This window comes from Athalia rosae, chromosome 5, assembly GCF_917208135.1.
Source record: "Athalia rosae chromosome 5, iyAthRosa1.1, whole genome shotgun sequence".
Classification (NCBI taxonomy): Eukaryota; Metazoa; Arthropoda; class Insecta; order Hymenoptera; family Athaliidae; genus Athalia; species Athalia rosae.
Genome location: NC_064030.1, coordinates 8,549,425 through 8,576,503, shown reverse-complemented (window position 1 = coordinate 8,576,503; position 27,079 = coordinate 8,549,425). Strand labels below are relative to the sequence as shown.

The 27,079-nt window shown below is 45.5% G+C and overlaps 1 protein-coding gene across 1 annotated transcript; it reads left to right on the top strand.

The window, feature by feature from the left end:
- Positions 1–724: 724 nt before the first annotated feature.
- Positions 725–25,515, top strand: LOC105690167 (paired box protein Pax-6-like). Its single transcript, XM_012407742.3, has 10 exons — positions 725–1,817; positions 3,965–4,205; positions 9,839–10,091; positions 10,239–10,419; positions 13,195–13,471; positions 16,595–16,759; positions 17,009–17,091; positions 18,789–19,015; positions 19,217–19,473; positions 23,153–25,515. The coding sequence occupies exons 2-10, from the start codon at positions 4,193–4,195 to the stop codon at positions 23,239–23,241; spliced, it is 1,545 nt and encodes a 514-aa protein (XP_012263165.1). The 5' UTR covers positions 725–1,817; positions 3,965–4,192; the 3' UTR covers positions 23,242–25,515.
- The last annotated feature ends 1,564 nt before the right edge of the window (positions 25,516–27,079 follow it).

Below are 27,079 nucleotides of genomic sequence, written 5' to 3'. Positions count from 1 at the left end.
TTATCAAAGAAGCGCGGAGTGTGTACCGCAACGGTGTCCGCAAGTTCGCGGTGTAGAATGTGTCGCGTTCGGGCGTCGGGACGTCGGACGTCGCGCATAGGGAGAGGAAAATTTCATACACCTACACGTACGCACACGCGCGCGCGCGCGCCAATTCCATACCCACCCGACGATTTTCGTATCCCTCGTGGTGCGCGTCGCTTTTGAGCGGCACAAAACAATGGCGTCGCGGTTTCACCAACCGCTCGTCGTTCTCCTCTCACGCCTACCGGGGGCGCCGCCCTGCACCTGCTACACATGTAACACCAATACATCGAAAATTCGATCCTCATCGCGCGTGCTCCACGCTACGGTGCCGGGTTACGCAACCCCATCCGACGCATCCGCCGGACCGGAGAGTCCCTCTCCGCGAGATACCGCAGACACCCGTCTCTTTCCCCCCCCCCCTCCATCCCCCCACCCCCCGCCCCACCCCGGAAAAATCCCCTCCACCGCGCCGGCCACACCCCCAAACTCCGCCCCCGACGAAACGAACCCCGACTCGGGGGACGTACGCCGCATTTGCACGAGGGCGAAGGGCTCGCGGGGTCCCTCGATTCACTCCAGGGCTGAGCCGGGGCTTCCGCGCTTCTATCACTGTATATCTGACGAGGGTAGGGTAGGGTAGGGGGGGGGGGAGGGGGAGGGGGGTGGGTTAGTTTCGGAAACAGTTGAACGCGGAGGATCGGGCGCCGGCAGGAAGGCAGACTCCAGCGGTCAATCGGGCACCGCGCAACACAGAGCATAGCGCGTCACTACACTCCGTTTACGCTGCACGTGCTCGAGGACCCGGGGACACCGGGGCCGTCGGTCAGCGCGCTCGCACTCAGGTGCGACCACCCGGTACAAACACGAAAAACTTTTAACCACATTTGTCGGACGCTTTCACCTGCGACTCTCCTTCGCTTGGAGGAGGAAACTTTTCACCGACGGCTGTATAGATACACGCCTCTTCTTCCGATCAGCGTTGTTCAGCGGCGCCGATCGCCTGTCGTCGATCGGAAGTACGACCGAAGGTCGCTTCGAAGACGGGGTGTCGCGCGATTTTATACGGCGTTAAAATCTTTAAACAGTGCGCGAAATTTTCCGAAGTGACCAGCGTAGATCCGACGTCAGTTCGATATCGTCCGACTCTCCAGTTTTCCAGTTTGTTGATATTATTATCATTATCATTGTTGTTGTTGTTGTTGCTGTCGTCGTCGTCGTCGTCGTCGTACGCACCTACGTTCGAGCAACATCATCGCATCGCGGTCGTCCTCGTCATCGTCATCGACATCCGTTAAGTCGGACGTCAGTAGAGCGCAGATTGTTGAAGAAGACGGAGGTCGGGACCATCGAACCCCGTCCAGAGCAGGCACCGGGGGACTCGTGTGCAGATCATTTGAAGAGGAAGATATTTTGCCGACGCGATTATTTACGTACGATGATATAAAAGAAACGTTATACACCCCACACCCCTCACTGCGATAAATGATAATAATATTGGTACAGTGTTTATAGTGTTAAATCGTGATTTTCGTGAGATTTATTTTTCAACGCATATATATACATATATATGCAGAGCTGTATTTGAATAATAAAATTAATTATTGTAAACGTATTGCGATTTATGCAATAATTTAAAGATATACTGCAGTGCGTGTTATACAATCCGTGAAATAAACTTGCGACCGTTTCTATATATATATATATAAGAAGAAGAAGAAGATTAATCGTATATATTGTGATTTTTTGCTGGTGAGAGAGTAACCGGCTTTACAACGGCAATTCTCGATTCGGTAGGTTCCATCAATTCATTTCTAATTACATTATAATTACATACCTACGTATGAAAATGCGCGGTCTTATAGAGAATATACTCATACAAATATAAATGTATAGGCAATTTTCAGCTGCGGTTAATCGTCGAAAATACTCGACCATAATCCATTGTAAATTCTACTACAGTACGGATGATCTCGTCATCGACGACGACGGGGGCACGCGTAGCGGATACGTCCAGCAAAATCCCCCGCACGCTTCTCGATGCACCCGACGTGTCGGATCGGTGTTGTGAACGTTATTTCCGATTCGTTGAATCTACAATTCGCGCCTATCATAGATACTAGAAAAGCTCTCACGTCTAATTGATTGTATGCGCGTATCCGCTGCAGGCCTCATAGTTCGTCGAGTACGCCTTTCTAATATCGTTGAAAGGTTGGAGGAAAAATTGTTGGGGATTCTCATCCCTTAGACACAACGCTCCGCATCAGGGGGATCCCGTGTGCTCCAGCAGTTGTTGCATTTTTGCTTCCGTTCGTCAGAGGCGACAGTTGGCCCTGTAATCGTAGACTCTCGTATACATACATATATATAAGTAGTCGAAAAACCGAACGATTTAGCCCTCTCAAATCTCGTCAAATTTTTACCCGACTACACCGTTCGTTCGCTCGTAATCGTTTACCGTACGCCGCTGCGGTAACCGCCGCAGAATTCCATTACGCGCATTGTACGCGGGGACGATGATTTTATCCTCGGGATCTGTAAACACGGAAAATCGGATTATTTTTTTTTCAACACAAATCACGAAATTGCGATCTCAGCGATCGTGTACGGCATTGTGCCGACGATTTTTACCCCACAAGCAACCCTAGATCCGACGTGTCGAGGATCTGCGTAAAGATCGCGCGTAAAAATCTGAAGGATCCTTACATGCGATATCGATGGATACACAAAAGTTGTGCACATCATGCGGTACTTTTCGCTAGAAGATCGAGCGTAGAGAAGGCGTCGGTAATCAGGTGTGTAACGTCGATGATTGATTGGAAGACGCGCGCGTTCTCGATCATCGAATGAATTCCTGCAATTCCTACTTAGGGGGAATGTGTTCCGTGTAATATACGAAAAACAACGCGATTAAGTACGTACGTGGGTACGTCCGCGAAGCGCACGTGTGCTAAAAATAACTCTGCACGTGAATAAAATGATCGATCGATGTTATCTTTATACATTGAATACTAATTAGCAATAGTAACTGTCTAAATTTTCAGCCAGATTAAATTCCTCGCTTTATGTACATATGTATATATATATATATTTAGCGTTATAATATATTTATATTTATTCTTGATTGACGTTATCACATTTATTTATATAGTATAACGAGCGCCATTCTTACGTCCGTGTAACTTGTAAGTGGTGTGTAGGCGCTATTCGGAGTAGTACCTAAATATAGAGAGCGCTTCGACGGATGATCGCGGGTGCGTTTATTCGATAGGTTCGACAAATACGTATCTACACGCATATATGAAAATTATAACGATTCCCTCTCTAATCGCACTTGTGAAATTGATAAAATGACTTTGATGCGGGACGTCAACTGGTTCTCGAGGAGTATAAGCGATGACGTGATGACTGATCGTCAGCGGGAGAGGCGTGTATAGATACCTGCTGCGTATCGTCTACGTACAGTTTATGTACACCGTCATATACACTTATATACATAAAATAGTCGAGTATTATAGGTATACGTCCTCGACGAGTATTGAACCGTTATAATATGTGTAACGACATTCAGTCAGTCAGTCAGTCACTCACTTACTCACTCGTTCACGCTTCGTTTCACCGATTCCTTATGCAATATATTTCACACAACAAGTTCCGCATACATTAGCAGTCGATAACCATTACTCGTACACGCCTTTACCGAAAAACATTTCGTTCGATTGCCATTTTTTGTTGTTTTTTATTTTTCCCATCCCTCGAATCAGATCTCAACGCTCGATTCATTTCCTGCGATCAACGAAATTTTCTCTCCCTTGCAACGCGTACGAGTGATTCGCTTTACATGAAAAAGAGAGACGAGACGCGTAATAATTTTCGGCAACGATTCGAGGCGCTAATTATTATACATATTAATTGTTCTTTGGTTTTCTCTGATTCCCAGCACTGTGTTAGCGTGGCCGGCGGAGGCGGTGGACGACTTAGTCTGCAGTTACGTCCGTGCGGTTCCGGGAGCGGGGGCGCCGGAGACGGCGTCTCGGAATATCCGCCAAGTTCCGCGGCAACAAGAAGCCGGGAAGCCGCCGCGGCGGCATTGCACGCGGCAAGGACTCTGTTGGGGGCGGGGGTGGCCAACCCTTGCTCTCCCACCCCCGAACCACCCTTCTGGAAGATGCCCCATAAAGGTCAGTAACCGACGATACTCGCCATCCCCGGTGTCAACCTCCCACCTACGTACCCACGTATCACCCGCGACTATTAATACCACCTGTACGCGACACGCGTTGCAGTGTGTAACGCGATGTAATTACTGCGGTAATGATAACGGTGATAACGCGACGCTTTATAACGGCATATTTTTCACCTAGACGAGTGTTATATGTGAGATTTAATGTCACGTGCGAGGGTGAGAATACGAGGTGCACATGCAGGGTCTGGGCATGAAAAGTTGGACTCGTCTCCTAAACTATATCAGAGGGTGAATTAATGTCCCGTGAAGTATGCGTATAAGTTGACTTTGGTAAAGTGCAAGTTCAACGTAGATATATTATTTTTAGTTTTCGTATTTACGGGGATAAGAAAAATGTAGAGTGTGGAACGATCGTATGTGACACGAAATTTTCAATCCCTTTTTTTTCGCGCGAAGAACGCTATAAAATTATTCGAATAATTATGGCGACTAGATACATGGATCACGTGGGTCGATTGTCCGAGAGTGTTTCTATTTTATTAGACAAGCGTTTGATTTCATTCGTCGTTTAATTATTTGTATACCGATCAAGTTTCTATTCAATTTCACACGCATCTACTTACGAATTTTTCTCATCGAGATATCTCGATTTTTCCGCTCCAAAAAGCGAGAAATTGACAATAACTCGTTCAATTTTATAGACAGATCAATTTTACTCTCAGATTCGAATTCCTAAGATCAAAATGTTCAGGAATAACCGCAGAAAACCCTGTTAAAAAATGTCGAATTCGAAACTAATAAAACGTCATCCCCGTTCAGCGGCGCAATTCACATCAATTTCGCAAAGTCCGATCATCTTGTTTCTATCATTAGATGGAATATTCGAACAATTCAATCGTTGATATCTCCTATATAGCCGGTGTAAAGGAAACATCGATGGCCGACGGTACCGAACGGCGTCGCGACGCGTCAGAATCAACATGGTCGCCTTTGGTCCCATGACCGCTGTGCGCTATAAGGTGCGTGCGCGGCTTTAGAAAACAGAATTTCGTTCCCTCAATCGAGTGGTCTTAATCGTTGTTGTTAATTTACATTTACCTAATTGCTCAGCTGGATTATTTAACCGAGCTGACACGGTTAGATATATCATTTCATAGAAAGTTGGGAATGCGACGGTGAATGAAAATTATGTAAAAACCATCGCGTACATAACTTCTAACGAGATTGCACGTACATGCGACAAGGTTGAAACGCAACGTTGTATACCGTATACATAATTTGGTATGATATCGAACAAAGTATGAAAATACATAACGTTTCAATAATCCTATCCGTCGCGCGCGGATCGTTACGTATAATTGTCCGCGGAGTATACGCGTACCTCCTACCTGTATAGTGTACGCAAAATCTTATACCTTCTATAAATTGAAACGTTCCACTTTCCAAAAATACCACAACGCCCCCTCATACGCCCTCGTCGCATCGTGCGGAATTCTTCGACGATTTGAAAAAATTGAAAAATCATTTATCGCCGGTTACAACGATCTCTGGTGTATAATCGTTGTAAATTTGACGACGTTATATACAACGCTCGTATATATATGTATATTATATATATATATATACAGGTATTCATTTATTATTCACAACGTGCAACACGTCGACTATTGTACAGCCGCGTTATGATGCACCGAAATTGGATGATACTTAGTTAGCACCTACGGTAACAACGGCACCGGCAGCGGCACGCGATGCAGAAGCGTGCAGTACGGGGAAGGCTTCGGTTTAACAGCGACGTCAAATCGGACAAGCGAGTCGAATGCGCTGCGGGTGCATCGCGCGCGGCACATTCACGCTTGAAAATACTATCGCTCGCCATAGGTATACAAGTGCGCGCACACACACGCACACACACGCACGCACGTGTATTTACACGTAACAATATGGGTTACACCTACCGGGTTATAAGACGAGGTTGTGGTTAGCCCTTGTCGACCCTACACACGCCTTTGCTTGGCTTCTGTGGGGCAACAGCCCCTTCAACACCGTTCCTATATACAACCCCACCCTGCAGCGACTCTGCTACTCTTCGACACCTTCGCGCCTATAGCCTCTGCCGCCGGGCGATACTTGCGGCCGTATTTATTGCGCTTCAAATTTTATCAGCTCTGCGTCGCTATTTCGCAAATTTGTATCAATGTAATACCCATCGCACTCGGCAGTTTCAGTAAAATCGGTACAGCTGGATTCTGACCGCGTTCAAAAATTTCATCTCGAACGCGTTCCCGTTGAAATACAGCGCGCGGGTGCAACGAGTACATCGACGAAGATCGCGATTTTCTCTATAAATCGTAGCGAGAAATGAAATTACGCTATCTACATACGGCGTACTATAAGTCCGAGTTATTGTGTAAGTGATGTGAATAAGCCCATTACTCAAAGTCGATTTAATGCCTGTAGCGAGTAACCGAAGAATTGGCTTATGCACAGACATACAAATATACATATCATACATCTAGATACACTCCACGTTATTTCCCTTTTTTGTCCGTTATATCGCACGGCAATTGTGTCGTTACGTATTTTCACTTGAATTCGCATATCGCCGAAATTTAACGAATCGCATACTATACGTACGTACAATATCACATGTACGTCACATGCGTCAACACGTGCATGCGGACCACACCCTCGGGATAGCTGGGATGTGTATAGCGACGGATCCCGAGGCATCGGTAATCCGAGTAGTCGGAGGCACGAGGCCCGCCCGACAGGTCTCCGAATCCAAGTGACGTCACAGAGGGAGATTTTAGCCGACGGGACCCTTCATTGGAATCGAATACCGTTGGATCGACGGAGTCGAGGGAATTTTATCCCTTTTATATTACGTTCTCGTGCAGCTCGACTTTTTCTTCTCCCCCGCCCGCCTCTCTCTATATTCTACACTCGCGCGTTTATACTTCGGCTCGTGTTCCTATTATATACGTATAGATTATTTATATACCTGAGCTGGATCCGAGGAATATAGACGAATGGACGTGTATACGTACGTACCTATATATAGGTTTGTATGTACGTATTATATAGATCCACGCGTGCCCCTTGAGCCACAACTTTTCGAAATAGTTCTTACGTTGCGCGCCTGCACACGGTGACGTTGCCTCGGGGAAGAAACCCCGTGTCGCGTGTACCCGTGCACTGCACGGAATTTCAATCACGCTTCGATACGTGAAATTCGGAACACGCGACATCCTCTCGATTCGGTATTCGCACCGAACGGGGTCCGAATTTTCCTTGACGAACGGAGACGATCGTCGATGACGAATTTTGATCCCCGAATCAAGAATCGTACATGGGATACGACCTCGTCCTTCACGGGATACCCGTGAAAAGTTAAACTTCCGCTCGCCTAGAGCGTGTGACTTGTGGAACTTGTATATATATATATATCTCACGGTTCCGAGCTAGCTAAGTATAAGTCCGATTAAATCTCGGAGCTTTTCTATCAAAGCTTCCTTTAGCTCCACTGTACCCCGCATTGCACCGGTTTCCCGGTAGAATAATATATAATATAAACGACGGTGCGGGGTGGTCCTGCACAAGTTACGCCGCGTATTATCGTCCTTATTTCATATTCTATCCCCGATTCGGAACGTGTATAACTTTAACGCGGTGCGTTGACAAGATGGCCGCACCCGACGCGTGTATAACGGATACCCGGACGATCGGCGTTGAAATGATCATCCCCTTTCGATTTTAATTCTCGACGGACGTATATCGCGTGGAAAAATAAAGAAGCGCGTTCGTCGTCCGAACGGACCTCGCGGTGGTGCGGGAAAGTTGTTCCGGGAATGAGGGGGTGGTGGGGGTGGGGGGTGGGGGTGGTCCAAATGATCATCGGGTACAAAAGTTGTTTTCCTCTTCCGCAACGTCCTCCTCTCCGCGACCCGTTTAATTAATTACCGGTGTTTAATTTCGTCGAAATATATATATATGTATATGTATATATGTATATAGGATGCACGCATACAGTGGGATTGAGTATAACACACGGTTTAATTTAGCTTAATCAAATATGTATACTGCAGTGTTGTCGAACGATTCGACGGCCGCTCACAGCTCTGTACGTAATTAGATTTTACATGGCCGCGACGTACCCTTCGCATTTTCGAGCTATTCAAGAATACCGAGCTTTCGTCGCGCAACGTTTTACCGCGATAAACTCGAGCGGTTTTGACCGTCGAAAGTTAAGCGAAAAGAGGAGCGCGATTTTCATCGATGTATTCATTCCCGACGAAATAAGAGACGGATAAAAATTGTTCGAGGGATGGAAGTTACTTGCAAAAAAAATTCTAGTTCCATATCGCACGGGTTAGGGTCGCAAGGTTTATTACGCTGAATCTGTGTCTACGTAGTCGTCGTAGTCGTCGTCGTCGTCGGCGGTGGTTCGGGGGCGAAGAGGAATAAGAGGAGGGCGCCGGGAGCGTCGAGACGCGCGGAGTCGACGCTGATGCTAGGATGGGATTTAATCTGTGTCCCGTTTCACGCTCAGCCAAGTGGAACCTTTTTGCCTCACTTTGCGGCACGAGTTGCTTTTGCCTGTTCGTCGTACGTCCCGCGCGCGCGTAGATTACCGCGAAATTATAAATAAAAATAATGGCCCCCCCACGCCGTGCAACACCGCGAGGTAAAATAACGTATATATGTATATCTCTGTATACTATACTATACTACGTACTGCGTGCGTCGACGAGACGCGTCTCTTCGTCCTCGCCGTATGGGTGTGATACGCGTATGAAATATATCCAAACTGAGCGTCTTTGATATACTCTCCTCTGAATAGGCGACCGTATTCATTATTTCGTCACAAATTTTTTTCTTCCCTCATTTTTCGTCATTCTCTTTTCCTGGGACTCGCGTGTAGGCGTAAAATAGTCAAATTTAACCCTTTAGAAACGATATTGTTGAAAATAATAGAACACAGAGTGTAATAACATGGAGGGTGACGTTGTATGTATTACATACGTGTTGCAAAATTTTAAAGCGCGCGACGCCGCAAATGCACGGCAGTCATGTAGTTCCTATAGGTGGTGATATATAATTCCGTGGGTTGTTACAATTTTATTCAAAGAAGTTCACGGGTCGGTGAGCCTCGTAAAAGCCGTTTAAATTACATCAGAGCATATATATATATATATATATATATATATATATACACGTATATAATTCCTGTTGGTTTTGTACGGAGAAGTGGAGATTAATTAAATTTGTGAATTGCAAGATGTATTTAGCGCTCTTTTTCCCAGGAGCACCGAGTTTTCTCCTATGTATACATATATATATATAAATAAACATCATCCAGCCTAGAAACCAGTTGCGACTGTGTAACCAACCGTATCTGTATAGTCGGGTTTTCCATGTACCACCGGTATACCCGTGTACACAAGAGTTGCTTATTCGTCACTCTCGCCGACGGTTACGGGGTGCAAAATTTCTTGCACGTGTCTCGCACCGCACCGTACGATATCGTCGCTTCGATAACGCATTCATTTCTCACGCGTTTCTTTCGCCCTTCGTTCGATCCGCGATATATTCAATCGTTGTTTTTTTTTTTTCTCCATCTTTCAGAGGAGGACCTCATGCACGGAGGGGGTGGAGGTCTCGGGGGTGGTTCCATGGTTGGGCAAAACTCGATTTTCGGATGCTCGGCGGCCGGACACAGCGGAGTCAATCAACTCGGCGGTGTTTACGTGAACGGTAGACCGCTGCCCGATTCCACCAGGCAGAAGATCGTCGAGTTGGCCCACAGCGGCGCCAGACCCTGCGACATATCCAGAATTCTACAGGTCAGCAACGGATGCGTCTCCAAGATACTCGGAAGGTAAGCGGCGGATCGGATCGGATCGATGATTCGTTCCATATCGTTGTACGGAGTGTACGAGAAGAGAATTGTGGCCGGAAATGGTTTTATTAATCGCCTTCCATTTTTTCCTTTTCTCGTTTTTGGAATTCGACGTTCGATCTGCAGGTACTACGAGACCGGTTCGATAAAACCGCGAGCCATCGGCGGAAGCAAGCCGAGGGTAGCTACGACCCCGGTGGTCAATAAAATAGCCGATTACAAACGCGAGTGCCCGTCCATCTTCGCGTGGGAGATACGGGACCGGCTTCTTCAGGAGGGAGTTTGCAACAACGACAACATACCGAGCGTTAGTATACAATTTTTCATATTTCTGATGTCCAGGGGCAATACGAATCGGAAGGTGAACGAAAAAATAAGATGAGCGATTTTTCAAATATCGCAAGGATACGATCGTTTCCGGTTCTTATGGCCCTCGACGTTACGTGCGCATGCCTAGAATATCGTACAGCCGATCTCCGATTAGCGGAAATTACGCGGTAGACGAATAGAGTTGCGCCGGTGTATCCGGAGCCTCTGGACAGCGGTGTGAAAGAGGAACACGCGGATTTGGTGAACGCGAATATCCGGCGAGACGACCCCCTCATTCGCTCCGCAGACGATCGTGGCCGTGCACGCGCGGTTTATTTACGCTTTCCCGAACCGCGGAGAGGACTAGCCACGGTACATATAGGGTGAAGTATAGGAGACGCGAGGGGGTTATAAAGGGAGTCTCCTCCGCTGCCTACTTGTCTATCGGATCCAGCCACTCCACTCGACCCTAATCAAAGTCTCGTCAATGCGATCGCTCGGGGAATCCCGCGCTCCGGTAGGACCGTGGTCCGGGTAATCGGTCCATTACTCGGACCTCGCATTGTCCACTCCGCCCCGGACTACCCCCCCCCCCCCCCCTCCCCCCCCCCCCCCTACCGTACTCCCCACGACCCCCGGGTTTCTCGTTCCTATTCAATCTGTTCAATCCGACGAATAGGGGCGGCGTATAGTTGCGCCGCATCCGCGCTATCGTCTTCCAAACGCATTATATACATATATGTAGGTACCCGACGTATATCTTCCTCCTAATTCTTCCTTCCTTCCTTCCTTCCTTCCTTCCTTCCTTCCTTCAGATGCAGATGCGAATCGAGCGTTTCCGTTCTTCGTTACACGTCATCTCGTGTCATCTTGACACACTCGAGAGAGAGACGGGCGATGTAATTCACCCCGGCGAAAGGCAGGGGGGGGGGGAGGAACGATCACGATCGCCGAGACTGATTCCTAACCGATTACTCGCGTTTATATACATATATGGATCCGAACACACGGCAGATCGTACTGCGAGGACACGAGTCCCGAACGAGCAAACGGTGTGGGTATAGCTGAATCTCGATATATATATACTGCATACATATATATATATAGACATATCGGCGGTGGCTATTTTCTCCCTTTATCCTCCCTAGTCGCGGGAGAGAGCAATAGCGGCAGCAGAAGCGGCATGCGGCAGTACAGCGGAACAGGAGCAGCGTTGGTGGAATCGGAGTGAATGGGACCAGTTAACCGTGTTGTACAATTATTCGTGACCAGCCGTCCGCGTAATGGTCTGCATGGATGCTCTGCGGGCGTTGTGTGTCGGTCGGTCGGTCGGTCGTTCGTTCGTTCGTTCGTTCGTACGTTCGTTCGGTTCGTTCTCCGGGTAGCTGGGTAGAGCTTTCTCCGCAGCGTACGTACCACCGTCGATGTTGGTCGACTCTTCGTACACTCGAAAACCGGGGGGGAGGGGGGGGGGGGGGGGTGCGCGCGGGAACCCCCGGTCGCCATTATATACCCTCGGGGTTCGAGGTTCGAGGTTCGAACCGTTCCGCGACTCGCGGTACTCGACACACCCGCGCTTCGCCGTGTTTCTCGCCCCCTCCCCCCCATCGCCACCCCTCCTCCTCCGCGCGGATACACAGGTACGCTCGTTGGACGTGTTCTACTCACAACCAACTTTCGCACACCGCTTCGCCCCACTCCCCAAAACCCTTCACCGCTTCGTAATTAAGACACGCGCGCTCCCTTACGCTTCGCTCGATCTGAACCGCCACCGCTGTACGCCCTCCTCTACGTACGTACGTACGTATTTGTATATGTATTTTCAGACGCCAGTAAATACCGGACGAATCACCTGCGGTTCCGACTGAATTGAAAAATCCGCGAATTGAAAAAATGACAGCTTATGCCACGGGGTGGTTGAGATTCATTTATTTTGAACACACGTGTGACTTTAAGCAGTTTCGACGTGATCGTCTCGCGTTATACCTTCGGATTTTTTCGCATCGTGCGTCGGGGCTGGAAAATCGTTGATTTTTCAGGGGTGAAATTTTAAAGCTTCGGATCCTTGCGGTGAGATGAGCGCCATTCGTAGCGCGGGGCATTTGTAGGTCAAAAGACGAGACCATCGGCTTGGAATCTTTCGCCTTATTCAGAGGTTTACAAGTACGCGTATATACCTATGTAAGTACATCTGGTGTATGCGACGAGATTAGGGAAACTCGGCGAAGTAAAAAAGAGCTGGTTTTATGTGTATATGCGACAATAATTGGAGAGTTCGTATTTTATCCTTTCAACCCTGCACGCGTTGCGTCAACGGTCGGATTATTCATCGCTGCGGTTCAAAGAAACAACACCGCGTGTCGTACACCTATACGTACGGTGTACTTTTTTTTTTTTTTTTTCTTCATCTTTTCAGTTTTACTCTTGATATTTTTCCTTTTCTTCATTTTTTTCTTTCATCGTCGAAACTTTTCCTCATTTATTTCGTCTGTTTGCACACCGCGGAAACATAGTGTATATATATTGTAGGTACATCGCTTCTCCCCACTTCGCGGTACATTGTACACATATATTCTCACCTGCATTATTTCAACCCCCTGCGCTACATCAAATTGCACCTGAATGAGATTTTTACCATGCCCAAAGCCAAAAACAAAAGACAAAAATGAGGAGAGAAGAAAGCGAAAGAAATTTTCACCCGAATCAGGCGATACGTTCGTTTAACGCTCATTTCTTTGTTTTTTATTTTTTTTTTTTTCCACCTTTCACGTAGGTCTCGTCGATCAACAGGGTACTGCGAAATCTCGCGTCCCAAAAGGAGCAGCAAGCCGCCGCGGTCCAGGCGCACCAGGGCGCTGAAAGCGTTTACGATAAGCTGAGAATGTTCAATGGACAAGCCGCTGGCTGGCCACCCGCTTGGTACTCCGCCACTCCGCCTCACCATCCCCTCGCACCGGGAATTCCATCTTCCGCCGCCCCCGGTTCGGGCCAGTCGTTACTGCCCGGAGGTCAGCTACACGGACGGGACGATTCCCTGCTCAAACGGACCGGTAAGTCAAAATATATACGCGTAACGTACGTACCTGCGTAACGTGCAATAATATCGTGCGGTAGGGTCTCGAAAAAAAAAAAGGAAAAAAGAAAAAGAAGGAAAATGGTCGACCTTTTCTTCCGCGTCTACCGCGAACCCCGGAATCTGGTGTTTTTACCTCGTGATTCGGCTAATTGCAATGATTGATCGTTCGCACGATGAGATTGTTTATTATTCTACACCGCGCGCGGTGCGTGGGATTTTGTGTGAGAAGAAAAAAAAAAATAAACAAACAGGGTAAAGAGAAGAATGTATAAAAAATTCCCGCTATAATTTCGGGATGATGAGAAAGAAAAAAAAAAAAAAAGAAAAGGTGGAATTAAGGGAGATATGTTTTTTTTTTTAAGTTTTTTCGGTAATATCCGGTAAAAAAAAAGTTACGCTGGAATTTGAAATTTTTTAATTAAAAAAAACTCACCGAGTAAGAAGAATACGCTTACGGAGGACGGGGTACTGCGACCTTGACGTTAATTATTCGTGTACGAAACGTCGTCTACGTTGAGCGCGTGCAAGGTATAACGTAACTACGATACAGGTATATATACATGAAAATAGGTGTGCGGGGGTATTCGTAGACGTGTATATCTACCTAGAAGATCCCCTGTCGGAATGGGTAGAAGACCGCGGGACCGTTATATATACATATATATAGAAATATATCTCACCACAATCTGAAACGCGCGGCGCGACGCGGTGTCCCGATGCTAAATATCAAAGTGTATTCTTCGTCCCCGTATACATACTATACTATACCGTACAATATCGCTCCATCTCCGACTAATAGGATAACCCGGAGTCGGTCATGCGGGTCAGACCTTTCGGCAGGTGATGACGCGCTCTCCAGATGCAACGTATTTTACCGAACTTATACGCGTAGAATACCATGGAATATTTTCATCTACTTGTCAGCTGCGAGCGTCGCGTAAATTCCACGGCTAATGTGTACACGTATACGATCTCGTGTGTTCTTTCGCTCTCTCAGAACACAACTTGAAAATCCCGAAAACTTAATTCGTTGATATTTCCCTAAAAAAATTATCGTAACACGCCCGAATATATACGTACGACGTGAATTAGACCAGAAAGGACGTCTCTCGTCTATATCGGGCGTATTACCGCGGAGGGGATGACGATAATTTGCTGGTGAGGAAATAAGGGGGTGGACGACGGTATGCGCGGGGTGTACGAGCAGCTGACGGTCGACGCCCGGACGTTCGTATTATACGTACTTGTAGCGTACGGACGGAGAAAAAGATAAATAAAAAAAAAAAAAAGAGAGAAAAATAGACAGATAGAGAGAGAGAGAGAGGGGTGGGGGGGGGGGAGGGGGAGATAGAGAGAGAGAAAAGTGCTCCGAAACAGGAAGACCAGAGCTGCTCGCGAAGGGCGCGTTGTGCCACCCGCACCCCCAATTTTCCAGCCACCCCGGATCAGGGGTTCGGTGCGCGGAGGCGGAAGGTAATCGCTCGGAGCTGGGGGTTGACAGGCTATACCCACCCCCGACGGACTTGGGGGGGGCGCGTTTGCGTGTACGTGCAACCGGTCTACGTTATGTGGATTGCGCGTTCACGTACGTACGTACGTACCTTACACTTCTATCGTATAGGAGGACCAGGAGAACCGGCACATGGCTATATAGGTGTACGTCACAGACGCGTATAAATAATTCGTTAAATAGCGCGACACCCGATATTCTTGCGATTCGCACAATCGCTCGGTATGCGCAAAGAAGTTACGCGGGTTTGAAAATAGCCCTGGTGGTAGCGGCGCGTCCGTAATATAATTACGCGTGTATAAATTTACGATAAGTTTCGCGCGATGATGTGCAGCGTCTATGCGTAACAATTGGAATATTTTCACCCGAGACGTCGGCCGAGAATTGAAATCGAATATTACGTATATTTTCGGTGTTCCCTTTAATATATATGCATATTTTCGATTTCTTTATTCTCTTTCGGGTTTTCACGTGTTGCACGTATCTTCTACCTGTAAGCGTATTCCGATCAGCTAGCGGAGTATGTGATGCGGTTTGACTCGTGGAAGACGAGAATATACGAGGCTCAACGATGAAACTTGAAACGCGCTTCGATCGAGGTCGGCCGACTAAATCAAAAATTTCAAATATTTCAAAACAAAATTAAATAAAAATAAGAAAATACACATCGACGGACTGACGTGCGTGGCGCGCACAATTTTTCGCTGCGTGATATATATATAGGTAAGAACCTGTATTTTTTTTCTGTAACTACAAATCGCACCATCCTGCGGCGATACGTCTGCCATTTTCCTTCTACAATAAAAAAAATCGTAGTATAACATACAACGACCGATTGCGATAACGTGTAAACGTGTTGTTGATCTTTTTACCGTCCAAAAATATTGCGTCGATTTGATCCCTTCGTCGGTATGATCGTGACAAGATCATCGAACGCGTCCGAAGAAGTGTGCGGAGTAAACGCGCGCTTTATATAGTACAAATACCGGAATGTACGTTACGCGATAGGAATTGTCATTAGAACTTGCGGCGGGTTATGTATGTGGAACGTTTTGTGGAAATACGTGTTCGTAATGTACGTTTCTCTGTATACATATAGAATCGGCGTTTGCGGGTGTACAGCGCACGAAATATATATGTATAGGTAGGTGGTCGTTGTACCTGCAACGTACCTAATAATGCGAGGTTTAACGCGGATTTCACTGTCAAAAACATCCACTCACCCCGTAAAACTAGTTTTATTGACTTTGGCATTACCTACGCGCGTTAAAACGTTCGGTTTACCCAACACGTATAAATTCTGCAACGGTATTACGTAGGCATTACGTAAAATCGTCCCACCAATTGGACCTCTGTATGTATATTATATCGTAGTGTACGGTGCGAAAGCCTGCGTTTCGACTCTGTGTACGTGCTGCACACGTCGGAGGATAAATTGAGCGAAAATTAATTGACGGTAAATCGTTACGCGTGATGTATAGTATAAAAAAAAAAACAAAAGAGAAATCATTCCCTCTCCCGAAGATGAAAAAAAAGAAAAAAAAAAAAAAATTCTTCATTTTTTTTTCTGTCCACGCCGACTCGCAGACACCGGATCTCTGCTTTCTCACCAACAAGAAAGTACGTCCGACGGTAATTCCGAGCACAATTCATCCGGCGACGAGGATTCCCAGCTGAGGTTAAGGTTGAAAAGGAAACTACAGCGCAACAGGACCTCTTTTAGCAACGAGCAGATAGACAGCCTCGAAAAAGGTGAGTCGTTATATCGGATCGAAAATAATCACGTCGAGTATCGAAAATTATATATATAGAAAATCAACTTTATCGGCCATTCATTTCGTACACATATATAATACGCCGAGCTTTCGGTCGAAACTTAGTTTCCAAGATCGTCCGAGGGTCGGCCGTGTACGCGATGAATTCATTCGTCAATGATGACGTAAATTCGACGCACTGATTTTACTTTGTTTATCTCTATTTATTTTTTAATTTTTCTTCCAGAATTCGAAAGGACGCATTACCCGGACGTGTTCGCGCGGGAACGTCTCGCCGAGAAGATCGGTTTGCCCGAGGCACGTATCCAGGTGAGTGTGTGTAGTGTGTGAGCTTTTGCGCGGGATCGGAGTTTACCGATGGTGAACAGGTGGTGTGGTGCAACGTTTTTGACTACGCGTCACCGCGAACTCGCGTCCACGTCGCGCGCTTCGTTTAATCTAATATCGCCCTCCCTCATCTATTCAACGAACTCCGAAGAAAAGCCGATGTATCTCCGAAAGCTCGTCGGTTATACCCTCCTCTTTTTTTGACTTTTTTCTCAAATTTAATTTTCTAAATTTAAATCTAATTTTCACTACATATATCGATACTCCGAACACCGCGGCGAATATTTTGCCGGGAGATTCGTCGTACGTTTGCCCGACGACGACGTATTCGAAAGCTTCGATCACTGAGACGGTCGGTCCGGCTCGCTGTACGGGTTCCCGAATTCCACGACCCGCAACGCGGTACTTTCGGGGGGTAGGTAAATGTGCATATATCGTATACGTATATCACGTATACGGAGGTCATACCCATGCGGCGAACAAACATTCGCTATATACAACCTCAACACGTGTACATATACACAGTCCGTGTTGAGGTGAGTAGGCAAGTAAGCAAGTAAGCAAGGAGCAAACAAACAAACAGTGCCAAGACCCTGTTGACGCGTGTTTTCAAGCTTCGTTGGCTGTTATTGATCTTGCTAAGTGCAGGCAACCCGAAGGATAGAGGCTCGAGACTCGGAAGGGAGAAAAGGAGGCATGGAAACCTCCGAGCCGGGGTGCCGCGAAAGAGAGGAGGGCGGCGGGAGGGGGGAGGGGGGGGGGGTCGAGAGGGCGAGAGGACGGGAGGACGGGAGGCCGGGGGAGGGGGAGGGGGGAGCGCGCGAGGCGCGGGGAGGGCCGACGGGAGAGCTCGGGCACCACGGCTTGGGCTCAACGCGAGAGGAATCGAGCAAAGCCTAAGAGGGTTCGGACGCAACCATGGCAACCGGCCTGGCATCCCACGGGACCCGCTACTCCGATTGGCCCTTGCTCGCCCTGGTTTCCACCTATATCTCCTGCTTATACTGATTTTGCGACGCTCACGTTATCTCCTACGAATCTCTCACGCAATGGCCGGCTTTCACGCCAAACAAACACGATTATAATTTCACAAGACTTCCTCCCGTACCTGCGATGTCTCTATACCACGATACATAAGTGTACATACACGGAGACTGTATAGCTCGTACGCCTATTGTCCACTTTTGACACGCGTGTAACCGATGCACACCTTTTATCCGCAGGCGTCGCAAAAATGTAGACACGGTCGAAACCATGAAATCGAAATTACGTATATCCGTCGCCTGCATCGGCGCGTATACGATTCTATTCGATAACTTCGTCGTTTCGTCGTCGGCCGCAAAAATAATTTCTTTGTTACCACGGTTTCATTGTAGAACCATGTAGAACGAGTTATTCGCGTCTATTGACAAAAAAACTCCTACTCGCGGTTCGTCGTTCGACATTCGCTGCGACGAAAAAAGGAACAATTTAATTTTTAGGCGTTAAAGATCCTCCCGAAAAATACGCGGTTCGTGCTGAAGTGTGAATGAGTAACAATTGTATAATATATATCGTCTGCATGGATGATCGTCTGTGTACGTGTACGGGTATGTAAATGTTGTCGACGAATTTGCTACGGTCACTCGCAGCCGTGCATTTTAATAATTTAAACGTCGTTTTTCTCGTAATTGTTTTAGGTATGGTTCAGTAATCGCAGGGCGAAGTGGCGCCGCGAAGAGAAACTTCGTAACCAAAGAAGAGCAGCGGTCGACCAGGTGGTCGGGGGTGGCACAGGGGGTGGCGTCAACGGATCCGCACCACCGGCCGCGACCCCCGCAACACCCAGACTCCCCCTCAACGCCGGATTCAACGCCATGTACTCCTCTATACCGCAACCGATCGCCACGATGCCCGACACCTACAGGTTCGTACATCTCACTCTTTTAATTACTGCTGCACGCGTCGCCGCCAATTTCTTCTATACTTCTCCTGCACGCCACACGCGAGAATTACTCGATCGACGAAATCAAGTTGAACGCATATCGTCGGGATATGCGCGCGTACATGCAAATACGTGTATATAATATATATACATATATATGTATTTTGTTTGGTCATTTTTCAGCTCCATGTCCGGCAGTCTGGGCGGGTCGATGGGCGGAAGTTGCCTGCAGCAAAGGGCGGAGGGTTACCCGGCCTACGTGTTCCACGAGCCGTTGCACTCCCTAACGCAATCCTATTCTCACGCGCATTCCGCGGCGGCACATTCCCAACCGCATCGCGGAATCCCAACGTCGCACGGCGGGACACCGTCGACTCCTGGGGGACAATCGTCCGGACCCGGTAGCGGAACGTATCAGCCCACGACGTCCACAGCCACCGGTGAGTTACGCCAATCGCAAGCGTACGATTCTTGGCTCGACTCGGTCTAATTTCCTTCCCACGTCGATCCGGACGCGTGGAAAAAAAATTCTTGGAGGACGACGGATACCGCCGGAATTCGGGCGTTTGCTGTTTTCGCGATATTCTTCGTCTTTTTCCGCGTGTATTGATCTGCGGTAAACTGCGGGAAAATTTTCTATTCGACGGGGGGGCGGGAGGTGTGGGGGGTAGGGGGAGCGAGGGGGTGGTCGGGCACCTATATACCGATGTGTAGAGTCGTACATACCCCCGCGTATATATATACCTATACCGTGGCTCTGCAGTGTGTGCGGGAGCGCGGGCGATCGCACCGCGATCGTGAAATTGTCTGACTCAACTTAACCTGGATATCGTCGAGGGCCACCCCGCGGCGCGGAAGTGCGGAGGGAGCGAAAGAAGAATCGAGAGAGAACAGGACCTCCCACACTCCAATTAACAATCCACTTTCTACCTCCTTCTGCCCGGAGAATACCAGAAAATTTTAACGATCGCTATCCAACGTACCCGCTCACCGCACCACCGATATACGTATATACCCCCGCGTTACAGTACCGTACGACGTATAACGCTACCGCACATCTCGTGTGCCGAAGCAATTGCGAGTGCCGACCCCCAGCCGCGACGCTTGTACTCTTCCGATGCTTCGGTAAATAACGATCAATTAAAAGTACCTTCGATCGATTATTTTTTGCCATCCTATATAATCCCTCTCAAATGAATGACGCTGGAACTAAGCACTGTATACGCGGTGCACGCCCAAATTCAACCCTTGCGTTATCATATCGCATATTATTTTTCTTTCGATTCGTTTCGTTTCTTCCGATACTTTTTTTTTTCAATCCGGTTTCACTCGTTCGAATCGTTTACGTTGTAACGCAGATTTGATTGAAAAATAGATGTTATAACTTGTGTGTACGCATAATGTGCACGCGCGTAGGTATAAGGTATGTAGGTATACACGGGAGTATAACTGCAGAGTTTAATGGTACGTGTACGTCGTATACGTACATGACCTTAATATGTCGCGCATATATGTATATACCTAGTTCTCGCGGTTGATACGTACGTACAACTACGGATAATGGCGCTTTTTTGTCGATAGTTTTTTACACATGGTTAATTATCTGCTAATGTACACGTTCGTTCTAACTCGACGGGGTGTGTATACGAAGGTAATATATTGTCCCGCGAATAATTGGTAAACGATGTTTTACGTACGTATACGCACGTCGTTATATCCTATGCTGCATTTAATACCGAATACTATACAGTCTGCTTTTCCCCCGTACACAGTTTTCGGACGTTTGTACCATTTTTCTTCCTAGTAAATTACTGCAAATTTTAAGTAACTCGCGTAGACATCGTCGTCGGAAAACAGGTGGGTCATTATGCATCCGAGGGAAGAAGTACTTGTTGCCTGTTACCCGCGACTGCATGCGGCAGCGCGCTGTGCAACCACCGGCGAAAGCGTTGCCGAGAATCTTTTTTAGCTAAAGAAAAAATTATGCTACCCTGTCTAATAGGTGTACGAGAATTATACACGCGCAAAAGACGTTCAACGGGTTGTGCATGAATTTCTTCTTTTTTTTTTTCTCGTTTTTTTCTTTCTTTTTTCTTTTTTTCAAGCATGAATTTTCAGTGTATAAGATGGATATACGCGACGACCGACACCACCGGGTATATATGTATATAAGTACACGAATGATAAAAAAAAAAAAAAAAAAAAGTAAAAGATGGCGACGACCGCGCGGACCATTAAAAACTGGATGATTATTTATACGCCGTGCATACGCAAATGGATTCTTGATGATGGTCTTTGACTGTAGGCGGGTACCTGCCTTCAAAGCGCTGAAGTATAAACGTGGAGGATGAGAAAAAAGAGGGAAAAAAAAAAAAAAAAAAAGTCGTCAGAGATTATTCCGCGCGTCTCTAGGCGTCGTCAAAACGAGGGGCATGCATGCGGAATTTCGCGATAGAATATATACACGCCGCGTATCGTGAACCGCGCGAATTTTTTCGTTAAAAAGAAATGGACGGGTTACATATAGTATTTGTGCGGTATATACATGCACCTATTTATTAAACAATATATGTCGGGGTACGCGTGGAGATTACGTCGCGGTGATATAAATGTGTAGCGGCGATGGCGTGTAAGTGTATAGAGGTGATACTGCGGGAGAAAGGACGAAATGTAAAAGGATTTTAAAACAAATCTCGCACCGGCGGGCGCCGCGGGCTGAATCGAAGAATGGGATGTTCGGTGGTTTTCTCTTGGAGTTTTCCATTTTCTATTTTCACTCTTTGTTCCCCTCCCTTTTGAAAGGCTCGCTGCGCGCTCTCTCCACCCCCCCCCCCCCCCACTTCTCCTCTTTCCTCTTTCCCTTTTCCTCTTTCCTCTTATTTCCTCTTTCCTCTTTCCTCTCCGTGGTCTCGCACCCTCTCGTCGGACCCCCGCGCGTATAACGCTATACAGCCTCCGTTTAGCGAAAGCCGGCAACCATACCGAAGAGATCCGTCCCTCCGTTGCACGCTCGGGGGTAGGTCGTCGGGTAGGGTTTGGTTGGAGTTGGGTTGGGTCTCGCCTCTCGCCTGGGCGAGCGCTCAATAATGTGCGAAGCCAAAGGAGGGGGGGAGAGGGGGGGGGGGGACACACGGAGGGTAGAGGGTATGTACCACACGTGCAAACCCTCCTAATATAGATATAGATAGATGTATATATATATATATATACCTCGCATATGTACCCTACGAACCTCCACACGTTTATCCACATATTCACCTACCCTATATACACGTATACCTAAAGAGGTACCAAACGCGACAGAGCGACGGGACACACCACATCGAAGGTATACCTGCTACTTATAGCTATCCGTACGTGTTGGTTTCCGTCTTCTGCTGTCTTATTCTATTTTTCCTCGTCTCTTTTTTTTTCCTCCATCTCCGAATTCGTCTTTCTCCGTCGCAGTTTAACTTTACTTGCACCTCTCGCGTCGAACTCTGCACCCGGCTACCGTCGAGACCGCGGCGTTAATCGAGTATACGTGGCAAAAACTATATTTTAGGCGTCGTATAGAAAGAAAAAAAAAAACAAACAGGCGGGGTTTGCAAATATTCGATGCACCCGACGGCCTACTACCGCGGTGTTGACAACTCATTGCTGCTGTGTATACATATGTACAGCGACTATAAACTTACCCCTCGAAAATATCGTCGGGTATGATGAAGTCCGAAATACTCGGCGGACCATTGAGCCGCAACAATGACGGGGTGATCGATCATTTTACAACCCCTTATACACACGCCGTACACGTATAACGTTACGTCGACGACACGACGAAAGAGAGTTATCCGTCACGGAGCGAATGTCACACTGTATAAAGCGATACACATCCCCCTCGTACTGTACCCACAAATATAAACTGCACGTACATTTACGTCACGACGTACATACATTAGCCTAGCCAGGGGTGCGGGGACGCGTGTACGGCGCGACATAATATAAAATAGAATAAAAAGTCCGAGTCTCGTTGCATCGTCCATCTTATACACGTATACATACATATACATATAAGAGCGTTCCCGCTGTAAAATGCACGAGGATTGAAGAGGGGGGGATCTTTTTCTCTTGCTGTTCCAGGCGTGATATCGGCGGGGGTCTCGGTTCCGGTGCAAATACCGTCGCAGAATCCGGACCTCACGGGCAACTATTGGCCCCGGCTCCAGTGATCACAGCTATTCGGGTTCCCGGCCACGAGTCTCCTCATAGGCCAGGAGAGCCCGCCTCATCCTTCAGCTGCTCCGGTCCCACGACCTCTGCTGGCGAGTCTTGGCCTTGCCGGGCAGCACCCGCAACATCACACTCAGCATCATTCCCAGCATTCTCAACACCCCCAACTTCAACCCAGTCCGCCCGCCGCCGCTACCTCCGCTCACACGTCGGACGGTAGCGAGTGAGCCACGCCAAAAAGGTGGTCCATTCGACGGCGACCTTCGACCTCGAGAGATACGGAGGCCCGGGTCAAGCAGGGTAAACCAAATAAGATTTTATCATTTTATCGTATAAATTATTATTCGATTACGGTGTACATCGAGCCGCTATATTGCCCATCACTCGTTCACATGTGCCATGTTGTACGTGGATTGTACAAAAATATGATAGGCATTAGGTGAAGCACTTGAAAGATTTTCGGTCTTACTCTTTCGTTTATTTATTGATTTTTTCTTCTTTTGTTTTTTTTTTCTATTCGTATTTTATGTTACTTTAATTTCGGAGGCTGTGAAATTTTCTTCACGCGCACCTTCGACAGGTTTTTTTTTGTTTCATTAATTTTTTCGTTCAACGCAGTGAACACGATTGATAGTATATTGAAAGATAATATCTCAGAGATTCGCGACGCGAGAGAAAAAAAAAAAAAAACAATTTTTCGATCTTCGATCGTTGTACAAAAATACAAATTGGAATAATAGCGAAAAGCATTTGATACGTATACATAAATGATATGAGTTAATTGTGTATATAAATAATGTAAAATAGCATTTGTTACCTTCGGTAGACGATATATATATATATATAGATATATATATATATAATAATAATTTATATATATATTAATTAGTGACGTTGCCATATTGTACATAAATATTAATTACATAAAACAGTTTGCCAGTTTATACGATTTCCTCATACCCCTAGCCGCGTCGAGGGGTGCATTGCAGTATCAGAATTTTTCTGTTCATTTTTTTAATTCTTACCAGACAAAATTTTAGCCTATATCATTCGTTTAATTGTACGATTTTTATCACTTGTTTTATTTCCGTGCTAATAGGCGGTATACGCAACATTTTTTTCTCACCGTTATATTTGCAGCGATACTTTTTATATTATATGTAGTACCTATTCGATCGTGAGGAATCCCGAGAGTGGTTTTCACTTTTTATTGAACGAATTCTTGGTGTTAACGTCGGTATTCCGGATTTTATTATCCGATCCCTCTTTTCTTTTTTTTTTTTCTTTTTTTTTCATTTTCTTTTTATATTCTGCACTTGGGGGAACAACTACACCACCTAATACGAATTCGAAGCGGTTTGACAGAGTCGCCATACATACGTACGCGTATATATAGGGTCGAAAAAGAACTGTTTTCATGCGCAGATGCATTCAGTATAATATAAACGATATAAATATACATACAATACCAATTATCAATCAATAGATAACGATCGGGAATCAAAAAAAAAAACAGAAGTATATATATATATATACACACATATATATTAATTGAAATATAGTTGTGAAAACTTTATCAATAATTAATTACGAAGTAAATAATAATAAAATTATTACATCCGTCGCATATTTTCAGCAGAACACGAGGCATTTAATACATTGAATGTGCTATATATACCTAATTGACCTCGTCTATTCCATTAAAATTATACGCACGGGGTTAGCTTGATTATTCGATGATGATAAATCGGTGAGTATTTATGATTTGAGAGAAATGAAAGAAATAACAAATAATTAAAAACGATAAGAAATAAAATGAATTATAAGCAGACAAAAAGAGAACAAACAATAAGTAAACGACGATAACACAAAAAATTTGTATCATACAATAAAAATATATAACGAATGAAAATAATAAACAAAATAATGTAAATATATTATTAGTATTGAATTTATATTTTTGGACAAAATGAACGAGAATAAAAATGGTTAAAGTTATCGATACTTGTGAAAACTTTCGTAATATACTATACATATAATTGAATATTATCATTGATATGGTAGCGTTGCTTTCATTTCGCCGTATGTACGAGTTTTTGATCGATCCTTCCGGTCAATGACGGTAAATTATTACTCATGATACTTCCGTGTGTTGAACAGCGATCCCTTCGACCTTTGAACTGCATAAATAAAATAGGTACAGTAACGAAGATAAGAAAAAAATAATTGAAAAAAAATAAAATTAAAAAAAAAAAGCAAAAAAAAAAAAAAAATAACGACAAGGATATCGTCGAAAGCTGCATTTATAAAACGTGAAGAAGTTGAGTGAAATCGAAAACACTCGACGCGCGGTTTATAAGTAAGCAAATGAAAAGTTAATATTTTCTTTAGCTAGCCCAAAGTTAATTAGAGTTAAAGAGAAAAATAATAAAAACATCCCCGTAACTCCGACTGCCTCAATATACCCACACTGTTATAGATTTTGTATAGAAAGAAGCTAAATGGATTCGATGTTGCAATGCGCTCCAGTAGATGTCTTCGATAGAGCTGGGTTATGAAATTTGTAAGTCAAGTTATACGGATATCTGAAGCCTTGATTTGTAAAATTGTAAATTGTAAAATGCGGGTGCATTGGAGGTTGAATATGACAGTGAGTTTAATTAACGAAGTTTGTATAATTGTGGATGGTCTGTTTTTCGAGCGCGCGAAATTGGATACGTGAATTTCCTTTATATCCTTATACCATAGCGATAAATGAAATTTATAGTAATTATAAATGATAATAATAATAATAATAACGATTAATAATGATTATTAATAACAATAATATTAATATTAACGATTACCATTAAATAATAATTAAAAAAAAACAAAAAAACAATAATAATAAATAATAATATTAATTGAAATGAAAATGCAGAAAAAAATACAAGTAACAAGAAAAAAAAAAATAATATTAACGATTATACGATTGATAAATAAATTTACTAACGAGATGATAATATATATATTATTGCGGCAGTAATTTATGTAAGTGTTGTGAATATTGAGATAATATTGTTGCTGTGATTACCTCTAAGATTGTAATTAGTAGCGTATAGATAAAACCATTGTTAGGTGTCACTGTCTCGATTCAATAAATGTTATTAATTCATTTTAACAAGAGTATGTGATATGGAGAAAGTGAATATGACACAATTATTGAATACAAATATTATCATCACCCTTATATGTACGTATACCTTTCAGCGGAACGAATAATCCTCTTCACTCCTGAAGCTATGTGAAATAATATTAACGCGGACAGCTCAACGAATTCGACAGTTCGTGACGACATCCGCGGTGTATCCTGATACACGTATACGCAGATATTTTCTACCGCTATTACTAATACTAAAAAAACCATACACATAAACCTAGCATAAAAGGTCTGTGCACTTATATGAAAAGGTCTTTTCTAATCCCGTTTCACGCCACCGTGAACCCCCGAGTATCTTTTAAAGGATAATCATTCGCGGTGGCATCCTTTTTACCCAACGAATACGTACGTCTATGCGTTGGGGTGTGTCTACGTGAAACGTTTTACTAAAATGGGGGTTGTTCTCCTTCCTCACTCCTTAACCTTCGTAGTCGACATAGCCGAATAGCCGCGTAGCCGCATAGCCGCGCGCGCGTTCCGGATCACGAATCTTTCAACATGTTCCTCTCCGTGTAGGTCCGCTGGGCTCGGCTGGGGCTTCTTCCCTCGGGGGAACGATGGATCCAAGTCATTGTTATCGAGGGTGGGGGGGTACAATACAAGACGTGTTAACGGCGGTGGGATCATACCACACGAAA